Raw genomic sequence first — 16,334 nt, forward strand, 5'->3', positions numbered from 1 at the left:
GCGGTCGCAAAACAGTTGTGTGATTACTTAAAAAACAATGATTTATTTGAAGATTTTCAGTCTGGCTTTAGAACACATCATAGCACAGAGACAGCTCTGGTTAAAGTCACAAATGATATTCTAATAGCCTCAGACAAGGGACTTGTCTCTATTCTTGTTTTGCTCGATCTTAGTGCTGCATTTGATACTATCGACCATGATATCCTATTGCAAAGACTAGAGCACTTAGTTGGCATACAGGGAACTGCTTTAGGCTGGTTTAGGTCCTATCTATCTGAACGCTCTCAGTTTGTACGTGTTAACGATGAATCTTCCACGCAAACCAAAGTTAGCCATGGAGTGCCACAGGGCTCAGTGCTCGGACCTATTTTGTTCACATTATATATGCTTCCGTTAGGCAATATTATAAGGAATCATTCTGTAAACTTTCATTGTTATGCGGATGATACTCAACTATATTTATCAATCAAGCCTGATGAAATTAATCATCTAAATAAAATTCAAGACTGCCTTAAGGACTTAAAAACGTGGATGACCTTAAACTTTTTGATGTTAAACACGACCAAAACTGAAGTTATTGTACTTGGCCCGAAGAATCTACGAAACAAATTATCTAAAGACATACTAACTATGGATGGCATTAATTTGGCCTCCAGTGAGACTGTAAGGAATCTTGGTGTTATATTTGATCAGGATTTATCCTTTAACGCCCACATAAAATCAATTTCAAGGACCGCCTACTTCCATCTACGTAACATTGCAAAAATCAGGCATATCTTGCCTCAAAACGATGCAGAGAAACTAGTCCATGCATTTGTTACTTCTAGGCTGGATTATTGTAACTCTTTATTATCAGGGAGTACCAAGAAGTCAATCAAGTCGCTTCAGCTGATTCAAAATGCTGCGGCTCGTGTACTAACCAGAGTTAGGAAAAGGGACCACATTACTCCTGTTCTGGCTGCCTTACACTGGCTCCCTATAGAACACAGGATAGAATTTAAAATTCTTCTTCTCGCCTACAAAGCCCTTAATGGGCAGGCGCCATCTTACCTTAAAGAACTCATTATACCCTACTGTCCTACTAGGGCATTGCGTTCCAAGAATGCAGGGTTGTTGGTTGTTCCTAGAATCTTTAAAAGTACAATGGGAGCCAGAGCCTTTTCTTATCAAGCTCCACATTTGTGGAATCAGCTTCCAGTTTGTGTTCGGGCGGCAGACACCCTATCCGTTTTTAAGAGTGCGCTTAAGACCTTCCTTTTTGATAAAGCTTATAGTTAGGGCTGATTAGATTCAGCCCCTAGTTTTGCTGATATAGGCTTAGTTTGTCGGGGGACATCTTACTTCTTCCTTCTCTCTGTCTATACCCGTGTACACTCATGTTCCGATTAACCCAGCTTCCCCAAATGTCTTTCTTTTTGGTGTCTATATACGCTGGGATCCGGAGTCATGGATGATCCTGCGGTCCTGTGTCCTGGATCGCGAGCGCTGGATCTTGAGTCGTGGCTGTGGTCCTGGATCATAGGTCCTGGATGGATATCCTCGTGGATTCATCTTCCTATTATACACACATGCATTTCCAAACATTTGGACTACCTATGTTGCAAATGTATTATCTTTTCAATTTACACACGGCATCTATTGCACGTCTGTCCGTCCTGGGAGAGGGATCCCTCCTCTGTTGCTCTCCCTGAGGTTTCTCCCATTTTTCCCTTTAAACTGGGTTTTCTTTGGAAGTTTTTCCTTGTACGATGTGAGGGTCTAAGGACAGAGGGTGTCGTATTGTCATACTGATATTCTGTACACACTGTGAAGACCACTGAGACAAATGTAACATTTGTGATATTGGGCTATATAAATAAACATTGATTGATTGATTGACTGATAGCTCTCCGGAGTTCATACCTAGAATTCCTGAACTCCTCCAAATCTCCAGCTCTGTGCGCGATAGTGCGCGCTTTCAGCTTGGTACGCACCTCGCTGTTTATCCAGGGCTTTTGATTAGGGAATGTTCGTACAGAAACCTTCGGTACCACGTCATCGATGCATTTCCCAATGTAGGACAACATCGGGATGTTAAGAGCATTCCATGGAATATAACAAAAAGTGTATCTCGAGCCGGTTTCTCAAACTTACCTACCACACCTTTAATTGTTTAAAGTAAAGTAGATAGAACTGGTACTTAAAGGTGGGGTATGTAATTTATTTCAGAAACACTTGTTGTTATATTCCATGGAATGCTCTTGACATCCCGATAGCAATGAATATATTAAATGCTTTGACAATAAATACATTTAAAAAAATGTCATCTGTGGAAACCGTAGCGCTGTAAAAAGCACGACCAATCATCTGAGCCGGCCCGGCTAAAATAACTGGATGGCCTACCTGCCTGTCAGCCTTCCATCTGTGCACAAACTTATCTCGTGCCCTCATTGGTCATGTGCGCGCTCGTGTGTGTTGGAGGAGGGGCTCTGTAAAGAAGTGGCAGATATTTTCCGGTTGTGTATTTTCAAATTCTAGCGTACTCGAGCTGGTTTCTCCAAAATTACATACCCCACCTTTAAGAATTGTAATACAGTCTGGTTGTGGAGGAGGCACACATGTAAGAGCACTCACTAGCTACCATCACATGTAACTAATCTTGACTTGAATTTATTAAAAGTATAATTAAGTAACAGCAAAACATCAATGGCTAAAATCATGCAAATATTTGAATCTTTGCTGTTGAATTTAACACAAAATATATATTTTAGAAACCTGAAGGCATTTTAAGATTTGTATGCAAGTAATATCCCAAACCTCAATATCTTAGATTATTATTGAAAGTTTTGCTGAATAGTTTCATGTTCACTTACCTTAAGCAACGTAAAATGTGCAGACCGGGAGCAACAGATGTAGGTAATTAGCCGGCTAGCATCACAGAACAGCACTGCTGAGCATGTTAGCTTAGCCTCAGCTAGCTCGGAACTTCCAGCTCGGTGGCAGGAGGTCCCGCTTCTTTGCCCTTATTTGGAGCAGGCGGGAGTTAGACTCTGACGTCACTTTCGAGACGTTAGTGGCCGACTCCGCCTACTAAGGGCTTCTCGGCAACTCTGCAGAATCCTATGGGTGACGTCACGGACACTACGTCCATTTATATATACAGTCTATGATTGAAACCTAAATAAAACCACTCTCACTGCGCTGCCTCGTCTTCACACAAACTGAGTTACTGTGTTTTTCAGCAGTAAACATTATCTGCCAAGCACAGGTCGACCCAGAGGCCTGTCTCACCTCCTTCCAGATGTTGTAATGAGAGAGAAAACAACCGAGTTCCCCCTTGGTGAGGGGCCGACTATTATAAGGGTCTTTGTAACCCGGCAGCATCTTAATCTTCATGGACTCTATATCAGTCTTGTTCAGCACTCTAAGGGAAAGAGAAGGAATAAACAAAGAGATTAGAGATAAACAATAAATTATAGGGGTGTGATGTGTGTTTGGAATGGGAAGCAGAGACTTGAATAGCCAATACAATAATATAACACAAGGCATGTGCTGCTTTATATTCATTCTAATCATTTTAAATCAAGATGATGGCAAACACAATAAAATATGGAAAATATGACACTACCTCCGTGACTGGATAGCCTTCACACATATTAGTTATATTTTACTCAGATGAGCTGAAACGATGTCGTTGAGTTGATATATAATTGGCAGCATACATCCGCTACTTTTTACGTGGTTGTTTGTCTCAGCTCAGCTTTCTTACATCAATCAACACTGCATGCTGCAGAGGCACAAATCAAGAAGACACAGGCAGTGGGGGAGGAAGGATATGAGAAACGTACTTGCCGTCCACAGCGGCAACAACCTTACAGCTGATCTCCTGCTCGTGCAGAGTTCTTAGCATTCGCTCGCGACGGTCAGATCTCCTCACCAGATTGATCATGAACACCTGGGTGCACACAAAGGGAGAAGCCTCACACACATGATTAGGGTTATTTGTGTGTTTCTACGTGTTGGTGAGATTGAGTGTGTGTACCTCATCAAAGCCCATCTTGTTAGGCTGCTTGGGAGGAAGAGACAGGAAGCTGGAGGGCTCCAAGGGAGGGTTTTTTACTTTCAAAGGAAGAAAAGGGGAGAAGGTTACAAAGAGAATGAGAAATGTGGTGAAACAGGGCTTTTTGAAATCTGGTTCAGGGATGCTCAGGGAACCCCAGGAGATTTCCCAAGTGAACCATTGATTTAACAGGATAGATGAGTGTGTGTATAAAGAGGACTATTTTTATCGTTATTGGTATTCATTTGTTTCAAAGACTGTCATATTGTTTCCTACAATGAGAGACGCTGCACCAAGAAATGATATTTAATTACAGTAGTACTTTACTCTGGTAACATGGAATTTATTCTTAGAGACACTGGTATGACAATTTCCACAGATACTCTATCTATGCATCTTTAATGGCACTATTTCGGGCCCTCTGTTTTTGACTTGTTTTTTCTATGCTAACTGCCAATGTCTTAAACAGATTGTAGCAGTAGCAATTTTGTCATGTAGCAAAAGTAAACACTGTCTAATTAAGTTTGTAGTTTGTACGCAGAGGCCAGTGGCGTAACTATCGACGGTGCAGCCGATGCATTGCACCGGGGCCCACAGCCTTCCAGGGGCCCATGCAAAAAAAATAAAAATTATATAAAACATTTTTTTTTTCTTTTTTTTTAATATATATATTTTTTTGGGGCCCCAGTGATATTTGTTTGGGCCCCAATGGCATTGACTGGTTCACGCAGTCTTCAAAGTAACCTAGCAACCTAAATTAATTTGTAATTTGTCTGTCCAATGACCTTGCTCCCTTTCATGTCATGTGATACCTTGCGTGACGAGCGAACCGTTAAATCAGCATCAAATGTTATATGTACTACATAGCTATAGCAGCAGCAAGATCGGCAGAATTATAACAAATTGAATAGCTAGCATTTATAATGTACAGCAAACCAAAACACAAGAGCGGCGCTCAAAAGAGAAAGGACGAGAGAGAACAAGGAGATATAAAGGCTAAACTGACAAAATTAGACCGTTTTTTTTTGTCATACATCGTCCTCGAAATCGAACGCTAACGTTGGTAATGTTGACGTGCAGCGGCAGCCGGAGCCGGAGGCTAACGATAGCTCACCTGCCTCACCATCGTCTAGCTCCACAAGGGAAGCTGTATCCGTGGCTGTGCGACCTTCTTCTCCAGCCATGAGCCAGGAGGAGAGGATGGATTTGGCTGTGCCCGGCGGTGGTCCTACAGTTCCCGCAAGGGCCCCTTCCCCAACCGATAGGGGACTCTATGGCGCTATTGAGACCCCCGACGCCAAGATCAAAGGCTATATTATAGCAACTGGCCCATGTAGGCCTACCGACCCATTCCCCAGAGACACACATCAAGGAAACAGGTGTTTCTCCGAGATCTATTACACCACCACTACCAGAGCAGGTATCAAACTGCCACGGACATGGCTGTGTTACTCCCCCACCCTGGACTGTGCCTATTGTGAGCCGTGCTGGCTGTTCGCAGACCGAGGTGCACCGTTCTACAGTGATGCGTGGGTCAAAGGAGTTCGTGACTGGCAACATTTGTCTGCGAGAATTGACTCACATGCACAATCTCAGGTCCATGTCGGAGCGTGTGTCATATATGAACAGTGGAAGAAAAACGGGAGAATCGATGCAAACATGGAGAGGAATGCAAGGAATGCTGCTAATTACTGGAGACAGGTACTTGAGCGTATTGTCAACGTTACAATCACTCTGGCCACTTGTAACTTGGCTTTTAGAGGACATAGGGAGATTCTTGGACAGCCCAACAGTGGAAACTTTCTCAGTATGATAGAACTTTTAGCATGTTACGATCCGGTTCTGAAAGAACTTGTTGAGCGACCACAAGGTTCTGTGAAATACTTGAGTCCAGCTGTTCAAAATGAGATAATCTACATAATCGCAAAGCAGGTGCAGTGCGACATTCAAGTAGAAATAAATAATGCTCCGTTTTTTTCTGTGATCATGGACACCACCCAAGATATTTCCAAAAGAGACCAAATTAGCCAAGTGTATAGATATGTGACAATCCAGAGGGATGAAAACGACAACGCAAAAGATATCCTGATAAACGAGGCTTTCTTGGGGTTCGTGGAAACAGTGGACACGTCACCTCGTGAACTCCAAAAGAAAATCCTGGACAGCATAGAGAGTAACGGATTTCACCTGAGCAAGTGTCGGGGCCAGGGATACGATGGCGCGGCGAACATGAGTGGTGTCTATTCAGGTGTGCAGGCCAGGATCATGGAGATGGAACCACTTGCTAAATATGTACACTGTGCTGCACACAATTTAAATCTGACACTGAATGACTCCGTAAAGAATATAGCGGAGCTGCGTAATTTTTATGATATTGTTGAGACTCTTTATACTTTTTTCAGCCAAAGTATTAAGAGATGGTCACTCCTTTCCGGTATCATGTCATCAGAACTCTCAGAGCATGGTAAAGTTACCATGAAGCGCCTCTGCCCAACCAGGTGGTGCTCATGACATGATGCAATTGCTGCCCTTAGATACCGGTATGTAGATATCATGAAAGCTCTAACTAAAATCGCACTGGTCAGCGAAAAGAGGGAGGAACGGGACGAGGCTACAGCCCTAAAAAACCATATGGAAAAATTCAGCTTTATTTTTCTTGTCGTACAACAGACAAAAATACTGGAAAACATGAATGCAGTGTCAAAGATGTTGCAGGCAAAGGATGTAGACATCCACAAAGCTGTTGGTGTCCTCCAAAACACAATACAGGCCCTATCTGCATACCGAGATGACTTTGACCAGGTCAAACGCACCGCTCAAAATCTTGCTGAGAGATGGGGAGCGCAGAGCGAGTTCACGGAAATTTGCAAAAGAAGGATGAAACGCCACTTCGATGAACTCAGTCAAGACGAGAGGCTTAGTGATGGCGAGAGCCGTTTCAGAATTAATGTGTTCAACGCCAGCCTGGACATCATTAACAGCCAGCTGTCACAGAGGTTCACTTCTATGCGTGAAACGGACAAACTGTTCCAGGCTATCCACCCCGGGACATTGAACCGTGCGCAGGATAATGCCCTTCACCAGCACGCGCAGCGCCTCGCGGACCACTACAGCAGGGATTTATCCCAGAGTTTCCCCGTCCAACTCCTTGCATTCAGAGCCTGCTTTAAGACTGAAATATCTAAAGAACCATCTGTGAAGGATATGACCAAGATGCTTATTGTGGACCACAGCGAAGTGTGCACAGCATTGCTGTTATATCTCACCATACCTGTCACTGTTGCGACCGCAGAACGCTCATTCTCAAAGCTCAAATTGATTAAGACGTATTTAAGAAGCAGCATGGGACAAGAACGACTCAGTGGATTGGCAACACTCTCAATAGAGAACAGCAGGGCCCGGAAGTTAGACCTGAGCAGCGTTGTTGACGACTTTGCTGAGTAGCTTTTCTCTTGTTATGGAGAGGGATCGGAGATTTAAATCTGTAGCAATGTAATTGTGACCTCTCTTATGTTGGAAAATGCGCATGGTGCGCACCTAACCTGTGTCTGTGATAACGTTTGGCCGCTGTGCCATGATGAAGAATGATTCATTCTGTGATTGTGTGATTAGTTTGCTGTGCCGTTATTTTTTGAAGCATGATTTTTTTGAATAGTCTAATAAATATAAAATAATTGCCAGTGTTATCAGTTGCAAGTGTGTATTTGTTGTAATAATGACGACTTGATTTGAAGCCTGTGTTTGTGAGTGAGAGTGAGAGAAAGGGAGATAGAGAGATAGAGCGCGTGCTCCAGGAATAAGGCCTAATAGGCCTAATCAGAATCATTTCAAGTCCAGATTCAATGTTGTTTGCATAAGTAGGCTATATTTTTCGTTTCATTTATTTATTAAGTTAATTTCAAGACAACTTTGGGAATTGTGTTTGTTTGTTATGAGTTTTAAATAGATTTTGAAAGTGGAGAGAGAGAGAGAGAGAGAGAGAGAGAGAGAGAGAGAGACAGAGAGAAAAAAAAAAAGAAGCAAGCAGCGCTGAGTTGGAGGGGGGCCCAAAAAAAATCTTTGCACCGGGGCCAATCACAACCTTGTTACGCCACTGGCAGAGGCATACATCATTGCACTACTATGGTTGAAGTGTGTAACTCTATAACCCAATATAAAGAAAACCGGTTTTCTTTTACATAATGACTACAGCAAAAAAGGGATTCAGTTCAGCTAAAGAATAATTGGGGGAAATTAAATAAATGCAAAACCTGCAAGCAGCACAACAACAGCCTAGAGTCTGAGACAAGCAGACTGGCTTTCTTCTGCTGAAACTGTACAACACAAATAAATCTGTCTGGTCTTTTTAAAGGCTCCTTAACATGGTCGACTCACCCATGACCTCCAGCTGAGTATGCAAGAAGCTCTCCTCCTCATCCTGCAGGGTGCCATGGGAATGCATCGGCACTGGGAAATAGCCATAAGCCTCTTTGTTGCAGACATACATCTGCACATCTGAGAAGGGAAAAAAGAAAATCATGCTTACCGACCGATTTGGAAACAAATAATTTGGAAAGGTTTTTACTGATACTGCAATTAAGATATCAGTCACAATATTAAAGGGAAGGAGGATTTTTGCATCATTGAATCATTGAAAAATCTTTTTGAATGATCATGGTGTGTTTATATGTTAAGATCTGTACAGAAGAAGTATTGAAGAGTATTGAAGGTCAGAACATCCCTGTAGTACGGTGGCTGAGAAGTGCAATCGACAATTACACAGTGTGAAACACTTTAACAAAGCTTGAGACAAATTTACATTTTATAAAACAAATTTACATTTTATAAAACAAAATTACATTAGAAAAACAATTTGACCAAAGAAAAAACTATTTAACATTAACAAAAATAAATTAACAAGATGCGAAACACTTTTACAAAGATAGACAAATGTACAAGTGTCGAAACACTTTAACAAACTAGAGAATCAAACCGGAAAGGGAATGCCCATCATACCAGAAGTGACGTGCAAGTGATTGACACAAACTTAAGTTTGTTTTGGCGGATAGACCGCCGGTACCTATGGACCTTTATGGTCGTTAAACAGGTTTTGTCCGTTCTGTGGAAACCACTTGGGCCAAGTGACATGGTTTTGCTCAACACGATATACTTTCTCTTGCGCAAGAGATAGTTCTCCTGCACACCAGAAAGTTACAGGTTTGCCAAGTAGGAAGTGGAGCTGTGCCTTTTACACACAGCCTATGCTGTGTTTACCTTCATTATACAGCTAAAGAGCGACTGCAGGCTGCTTCGTTATAGCCACACACACACACACACACACACACACACACACACACACACACACACACACACACACACACACACACACACACACACACACACACACACACACACACGCACATCGAACTGCCCGAGTATTCCCCTTATTACTCGTTTTATGAAGGAGATGTCCGGTCCACAAGGCGCATGACGTGTGTGTTTGTGCTGTGCTCAGTTCCGCTCTGTGTGTGTGTTCGGTGTGTTTGTGTATGTCCGACACCGGCATTTGTTTTCAAATTACCATTACCAGTCATTTACACACATCTGGCCAACTCCATAGGTATAATGTGTGTGTTCCTAAATGAAATACATTTGTTTAATCTTAATCTCGATGTAGTGCTCAGTGCAGTCAGAGTGCAGTGGAACACTGCGGTCAACTCAGCCGTCTCTCGCGTTTGCTTGGTCAAATCAGTAGCTCTTCATTTGTGAGTGCGCGATTAATCGCGCCTTTACGGTAATCGACCGAGAAGCGGCACTGTAGTACAAGAGTAAAATAATGCATGTTTGATGCTATATTTTACGAGGGATAAAATGATTTTTAGCCATAAATTCTTAATAAAATTAGTACTGTTGGACTCAGACTACAACCACAAGTACATTCAAGTATTTTTACTCTGTACTTTTTGAGTAATACTTGGTAAAACTCCTGTCCTGAGTACAATAATTCATAGTTCATATACAATACAGGACATCTCCTTCATAAATAGAATAATAAGGCGTAATAATCGGGCAGTTCGATGTGTGTGTGTGTGTGTGTGTGTGTGTGGTGTGTGTGTGTGTGTGTGTGTGTGTGTGTGTGTGTGTGTGTGTGTGTGTGTGTGTGTGTGTGTGTGTGTGTGTGTGTGTGTGTGTGTGTGTGTGTGTGTAGAGATGTGTGTGGCTATAACGAAGCAGCCTGCAGTCGCTCTTTAGCTGTATAATGAAGGTAAACACAGCATAGGCTGTGTGTAAAAGGCACAGCTCCACTTCCTACTTGGCAAACCTGTAACTTTCTGGTGTGCAGGAGAACTATCTCTTGCGCAAGAGAAAGTATATCGTGATGAGCAAAACCATGTCACTTGGCCCAAGTGGTTTCCACAGAACGGACAAAACCTGTTTAACGACCATAAAGGTCCATAGGTACCGGCGGTCTATCCACCAAAACAAACTTAAGTTTGTGTCAATCACTTGCACGTCACTTCTGGTATGATGGGCATTCCCTTTCCGGTTTGATTCTCTAGTTTGTTAAAGTGTTTCGGCAAATGTTAAAGTGTTTCGCATCTTGTTAATTTGTTTTTGTTAATGTTAAATAGTTTTTTCTTTGGTAAAAGGGTTTTGCTAATGTAAATTTGTTTTATAAAATGTAAATTTGTCTCAAGCTTTGTTAAAGTGTTTCACACTTTGTAATTGTCGATTGCACCTCTCAGCCAGTAGCACGACAATAATTACATCAGATTTTTACTTTTTTGGTCACATATGCTGCATTTAACAAATATTGTAATACTATCCTAATCCAATACGCAACAAAATATGCCTAGAAACACTTTCATCAGCCCTGCAGATAAAGAAAATCGACATCTGTTTGTCTCACCTGCCATGCGAGCAGAGTAGGCCAAGACGATGACATCATCCAGGGCCCAGTTGTACTCGGGGTGTGGGGGATAAAAGGCCAGCTGCCGGGAGGCCTCTTTCTGCAGGTCCAGCAGGTAGGTGGAGTGAACCATCGGCACGGCGAAACAGCCACGACGCTCCTGCTTACGGATAGGTATGTAGGCTGGAGTACGCTTGTAGTAGCCCTGCAGAGTGCACACAAACACTGTACGGTTAAACACTACTTTCCTTGCTCTGATTTGTTTCCTAAAGAAATAAAAAGCGGTGGAATAATGAGGAACTTATATTTCACTGAGATCTGATAATTGGCTGTCCAAAGTCTACAAAGAAGACACTTTAAAGGATTAAGACATATCTGAAACTCAATTCTTTACTACTAAATTACAAAAATATGTAATAATAAGTGACAGAGAATGAGTAATACTGACTTATAGGAAGAGTCTCTGACAGACTGATGCGTATTGCCTTTAGGATACCGGCCAATTAAGTGTTTTTGAAAAAAGTCCCCTGCAGGAATCAGAGAGTCGGTTAATGTTTTTGCTGGAGGAAAGAAAACGTCTGTGTGTCAGCTCTGATTTGACAAGAAGCAAAGATGAGTACTTAAAGGCATCCTGTCTCAACAGATCACAGACACAACTGTATTTAAGACATGCACATACTGTACAGTGTGTAATGCCTGATAGATCAGATGTGCACCTTTGATGGGTCAAAAAATCATGTTCGCATAATTGTAATATGTTAAAAAAATATATGACAATGTTTTTTATTAAAGTAACTTTTATTTAAGGCATGCATGAATTAAAAGACACAATGGACTTTAGTTCTGAGTAATCTTATAAAACAGCACAGACAGCAATATCTGAGTGGAGCCCGCAGTAAGAGACTGAGATGTAGGAACAAATTAAACATAATGAGCCGTGTGGGTTGTCTGCGAAGCAAACCTATTATCTCCTGATATCACAAACCTTTAGCTAAATATGATGTTATTTCAGGACAATAAAGTTTAATTTCACCTGTGAGACAAATTATTTACTTTAATTTACAAAATATATTTACAGAGCATTCAACTCCTGCTCGGAAATCTGAGGGGAAATACTTAATAACAGAAACATCTCTACTCAGCCTTTAAATTGACTAATGTAGAGTGTTTTTAAAGTGACTTGTTTGCACAAATTTGATTTCCTCATGCATATAAAAAGCAAATAAATTGTAAATTCTCTCTAGATTATATTTATGTTTTATGAAGGTGGAAGGAGATGCGCTTTATTATTCGGCACGATTGCATGAAAAGGAATTGTAGTCACAATCAGAGAGTTAATAGCAGACTTGGGAGTACATCATTCACCTGGGATGCAGAAATAAGAGGTTTTTATGGAGACGTTTCGAAGAGGCTATACTCTATGTATAATCTCTACAATCTGTTGGTTTGGTTTGTGTGTGTTGGAGTTAAGAGGCCATACTACAGTAACATGCAGAACATTAGTCTAAGGACATGCATATTTGTATATCTGTATACAAGGACTTAGAAAGAATCTGGTTGGGTGTGGTTACTTAAACAATTTAAAGGTTTTCTCTGATTTCTATTGTTGCCATTTTAAATATTCTTATTATAGTTAAGTGTTAATACCACACCCAGATCAGATACACAATTAGTAAGAATCAGAAATCCTTTATTCGTCCAACAGCAGGGAATGTTACAGCAAAGGGGGGAGTGCAGATAAAAAAGGCAAATACAATGAATAGGCTCACAAAATATAAGGCAATCACACATTGATTATGCTTTTTGGGGTTTTCCCTTTCCTGTAGTGTGTGATATAGGTTTTTGTGGTCTGCAAAGTCTCAAATCCCAAAGTTCCCTATACAGGGAGTTTCTCTCAGACACAGTCCCCCACCCCCCCTGCCTGAAATGCCTCCTTTGTTGTCCTTTGTTTATTTCGGATACATAGTGACATCACAACGTAACACATGCGCTTCTACGGGCTAGCGATCAAACCCGTTGTACTTGATAGGCTTAGGGACGGGACATCTCTCAGCAGTTGACCAATCACAACAGAACCGGCCAACCAACCAATCAGAGCAGACTGGGCTCTGGTTTCAGACAGAGGGTGAAAAGAGGTGCTGCAGCACAGGCAGTATGAGAAAAATAAAGAGCTTATTGAACATTAAAGCGTGTAAACATGTCACAGTAGAGGCACAAAATACAAATGTGAACATTAAAGTGAAATAAGTTCACATACATGGTAAAGAAAAATGGAAATAAGAAGTAACATTATGATGTACATGAACATACAACGTTACTGTGCATCCAATAATAGCAATCCTATCAGTACAAAAGTGTAAATTGCACATGGAGGTGGTATTGCAAAAAACAGGAAGTTGATGTGAAGGAACTGTGAGGAATAGCTATACCAGCAGCTATAGGTGGTTAAACAGCATAACAACTACTCATCTGCAGTACCTGTGAAGTCATGCCGCACCAGAAGTTGGAGTACGCGGCTCTGGACTCCAGCATGGGCGCTACAATGGTCTTGTTCTCACTCATCAGCTTCCATAACATGTCCGTGTTGGTGAGCAGGTTGTCACAGTCAGCCGCCTGCAGACAAGAGAGAAGGGCACGGTATTGATGAGAATCCCACACAAACATAATCATGCGAGCACAGACAAAGTGTCGCCTGCTGTCACTAAAAGATTGATTGAGCCTCAGCATCCCTCCTAACAACTCATTATAACTCACAGCCCTGAACCTTAAACAATGCTAACCGACAGACTGCACTTGTTTTACCATGTCTTGAGAAAAATGTAATTTCAAAATGCCAAAACCCATAATTTAACCTTTGTGTTTTCTTCAGCCATGATATGTTTAAATAAAGCCAATTATAACTGAGATCACTCTTAAACTGATATTGGAAAATGTACTTGTTATCTTTTCACGTAATGTTTCCATAGTTCACATAGAGATGGTATTAAGATCTTTTTGAGAAATATTAAAGCTGGAGGGAAAAACAAGACAAATCTCTAGATCAACCCACATAGAAAAATGCATAGCAACATTGCTAAGGCTTCTTCCTATATTTACAGTTAACTCTCATATATAAAACTGACGACAAACAAATATTTAAACTCTAGCATCATTACATCTTCTCAATTACTTTGCTACATCAACCCAGATCAGTAATGAAATCTGATGTAACAAAATGGCTAATTTAAAACACAAAGAAACACTTTATGGTGACAAAGATCGTCAAAAGATTTTTAGACTAACTCAAATCCAACAATAAATACATCTACAGTTTTGTCTGTTTAATGCAGTTCCCATTCTTCTAATATGAGGAAGATCAAGCGTTGCTCATTTTCAAATTCAAACCCTTTTAACAGCTGTAATCAGGTGTACTCGACAATGGATTTAAGTCCCACGAATCAGCTTAATTTACCACCAATCAGAGACATCCCCGACAGTAGCTGCATAATAAGAGGAGGCTTTTGAAGCTGCTGCGTGGATGATAACATACCAGCAGGTAGTCGGCCCAGATCTCACGGGCGGTCTCCAGCGCGGCCTGACGGAGCTTCATTACGTGTTCGTAACGCAAATTATTCCAGTGCTTAGGCCCCACCTCGTCTTCAAAGGCACTGAGAGACATGCACAGACACACCCATTTAGTAAAGCACGACACACACACGCACACGCACGCGCACGCACACACACACACACACACACACACACACACACACACACACACACACACACACACACACACACACACACACACACACACACACACACACACACACACACACACACACACACACACACACACACACTACCTGGTTTCATCATCAGGTCTCCACTCCACATAGTGATAGTCATTCTGCACCTTCACAAGCCAGTCTCTGAGGATGGCTGTGGTGTTATCTGTGTTGTGATCAGTCGCCACCCTGCCGTGTGTGTGGAGTGGGGGGTGAGTGGGAAGAGAGAGCGAGAGGGAAAGAAGGGAACATTTTTTAATACATTTATTAAAGAAAGAGCAAAATCGCATGTTTTCCTCTGTATTCTAAGCCAAACGTCCCTCTTTTAGTTTATATTTTTTAACAATGTTATACTGTTGCACAGATCTGTCCACACATTTCTGTATTCTATTATATCTTTGCTTAATGAACCTACATTTTCTGGGGGTTTTGTGATGTAAACTTTTTTTCTATGCTTATAAGAAGTCCTTTAAATGTGAGAGTACCTTGCAGTACCTGTACCACCCCATAGGTTACTCTTTAAATTGATCTAGTGTTACTTGAGCTAAGGGGTAAATCTATGGATAAATTATTCAGTGACTGTTGAATGTTATACTCCAACAATAATACAGTCAAATAAATGTTATTTACCATGTCCAATATCACAAATCTCCCTCGAGGAGCTTATATCAGGGGTTTTAGGGATGCACAGATGTGAATCACTGTAACATAATTGGTCCCGACAATATTACGCCACGCCTGCTCCTGAAAACTGCTTTTTTTTAATTCAGTGATTCCACCTTTATTCGGTTGCAATGCACCACAGCCATCCCTGTGCACAATAATGGCTTGTTCATAAATATTTGCCAGCAGTTATTATTCTGTCTGTAGCATTTGCAGAGCAGGAGGTCCTTTGTTTTTCTTGTTTGCTTCTTACATTTCTTGCAGTCAGCTAACGCCTCCACATAAATAATGCTTTTTCTAACAGCATGAAGTGATGTGCCGTTATATGCTAATGTTACCTTACATATAGACAAAAGATCACAATCATTTGCATGCACTAAGGCAGGGGTGCCCACACTTTTTCAGCTTGGGAGCTACTTTTAAAATGACCAAGTCCAAATGATCTACCTACAGGGCCGCCGCTGCCCAATCTCTGTCGCAAGCCGGGGGGGGGGGGGGGGGGGGGGGGGGGGGGGGGGGGGGTGATAGGCTAACTTAAAAAAAATGCCATGCGATCTACCCACACTACCTTTGCGATCGACGTATTGGGCACCCCTGCGTTAAGGTATGCAGATTTAAATTAGGGTGGCTTGAACACTGGTATAAGATTGGTACTGACCAATCGTTTCTCTGGAGTGCTGTTCCACTTAGATTGCTAGTAAAGCAATTCTGGTCCAAGGATATGTATCATAATAAAGGATATCATTCTAGTGATGTGTATGAACTCTGTAGACAATAAAGCTGCAAGGAAATCATGTTTTGGGCTATTTGGGGGCAGCACGTGAAATGGAAATCAGTCTAACCATTTATCAGAATCAGAATCAGAAACAGGTTTATTGCCAAGTACTGTAGGTTAACACATAGGCGTAATTTTCCTTGGTGTACATGGTCATGGTGCATACATAAACACAGCTAAAGAAGATAAAAAGAACATTCAGCC

General features: G+C 41.5%; 1 protein-coding gene across 1 annotated transcript in view; it reads right to left on the minus strand.

The window, feature by feature from the left end:
• Positions 1-16,334, minus strand: part of LOC117465499 (procollagen galactosyltransferase 1-like) — a 32,361-nt gene that overhangs the window by 12,906 nt on the left and 3,121 nt on the right. Inside the window, exons 2-9 of the mRNA XM_034108361.2 lie at positions 14,771-14,881; positions 14,458-14,575; positions 13,407-13,541; positions 10,929-11,133; positions 8,414-8,533; positions 4,022-4,098; positions 3,828-3,934; positions 3,271-3,403 (exon numbers count right to left, since the gene is read on the minus strand). Coding sequence (XP_033964252.1) covers positions 3,271-3,403; positions 3,828-3,934; positions 4,022-4,098; positions 8,414-8,533; positions 10,929-11,133; positions 13,407-13,541; positions 14,458-14,575; positions 14,771-14,881 — 1,006 coding nt within the window. The remainder of the gene's footprint in view (positions 1-3,270; positions 3,404-3,827; positions 3,935-4,021; positions 4,099-8,413; positions 8,534-10,928; positions 11,134-13,406; positions 13,542-14,457; positions 14,576-14,770; positions 14,882-16,334) is intronic.

The sequence above is a fragment of the Pseudochaenichthys georgianus genome, chromosome 1 (genome assembly GCF_902827115.2).
Source record: "Pseudochaenichthys georgianus chromosome 1, fPseGeo1.2, whole genome shotgun sequence".
NCBI classification, from domain to species: domain Eukaryota; kingdom Metazoa; phylum Chordata; class Actinopteri; order Perciformes; family Channichthyidae; genus Pseudochaenichthys; species Pseudochaenichthys georgianus.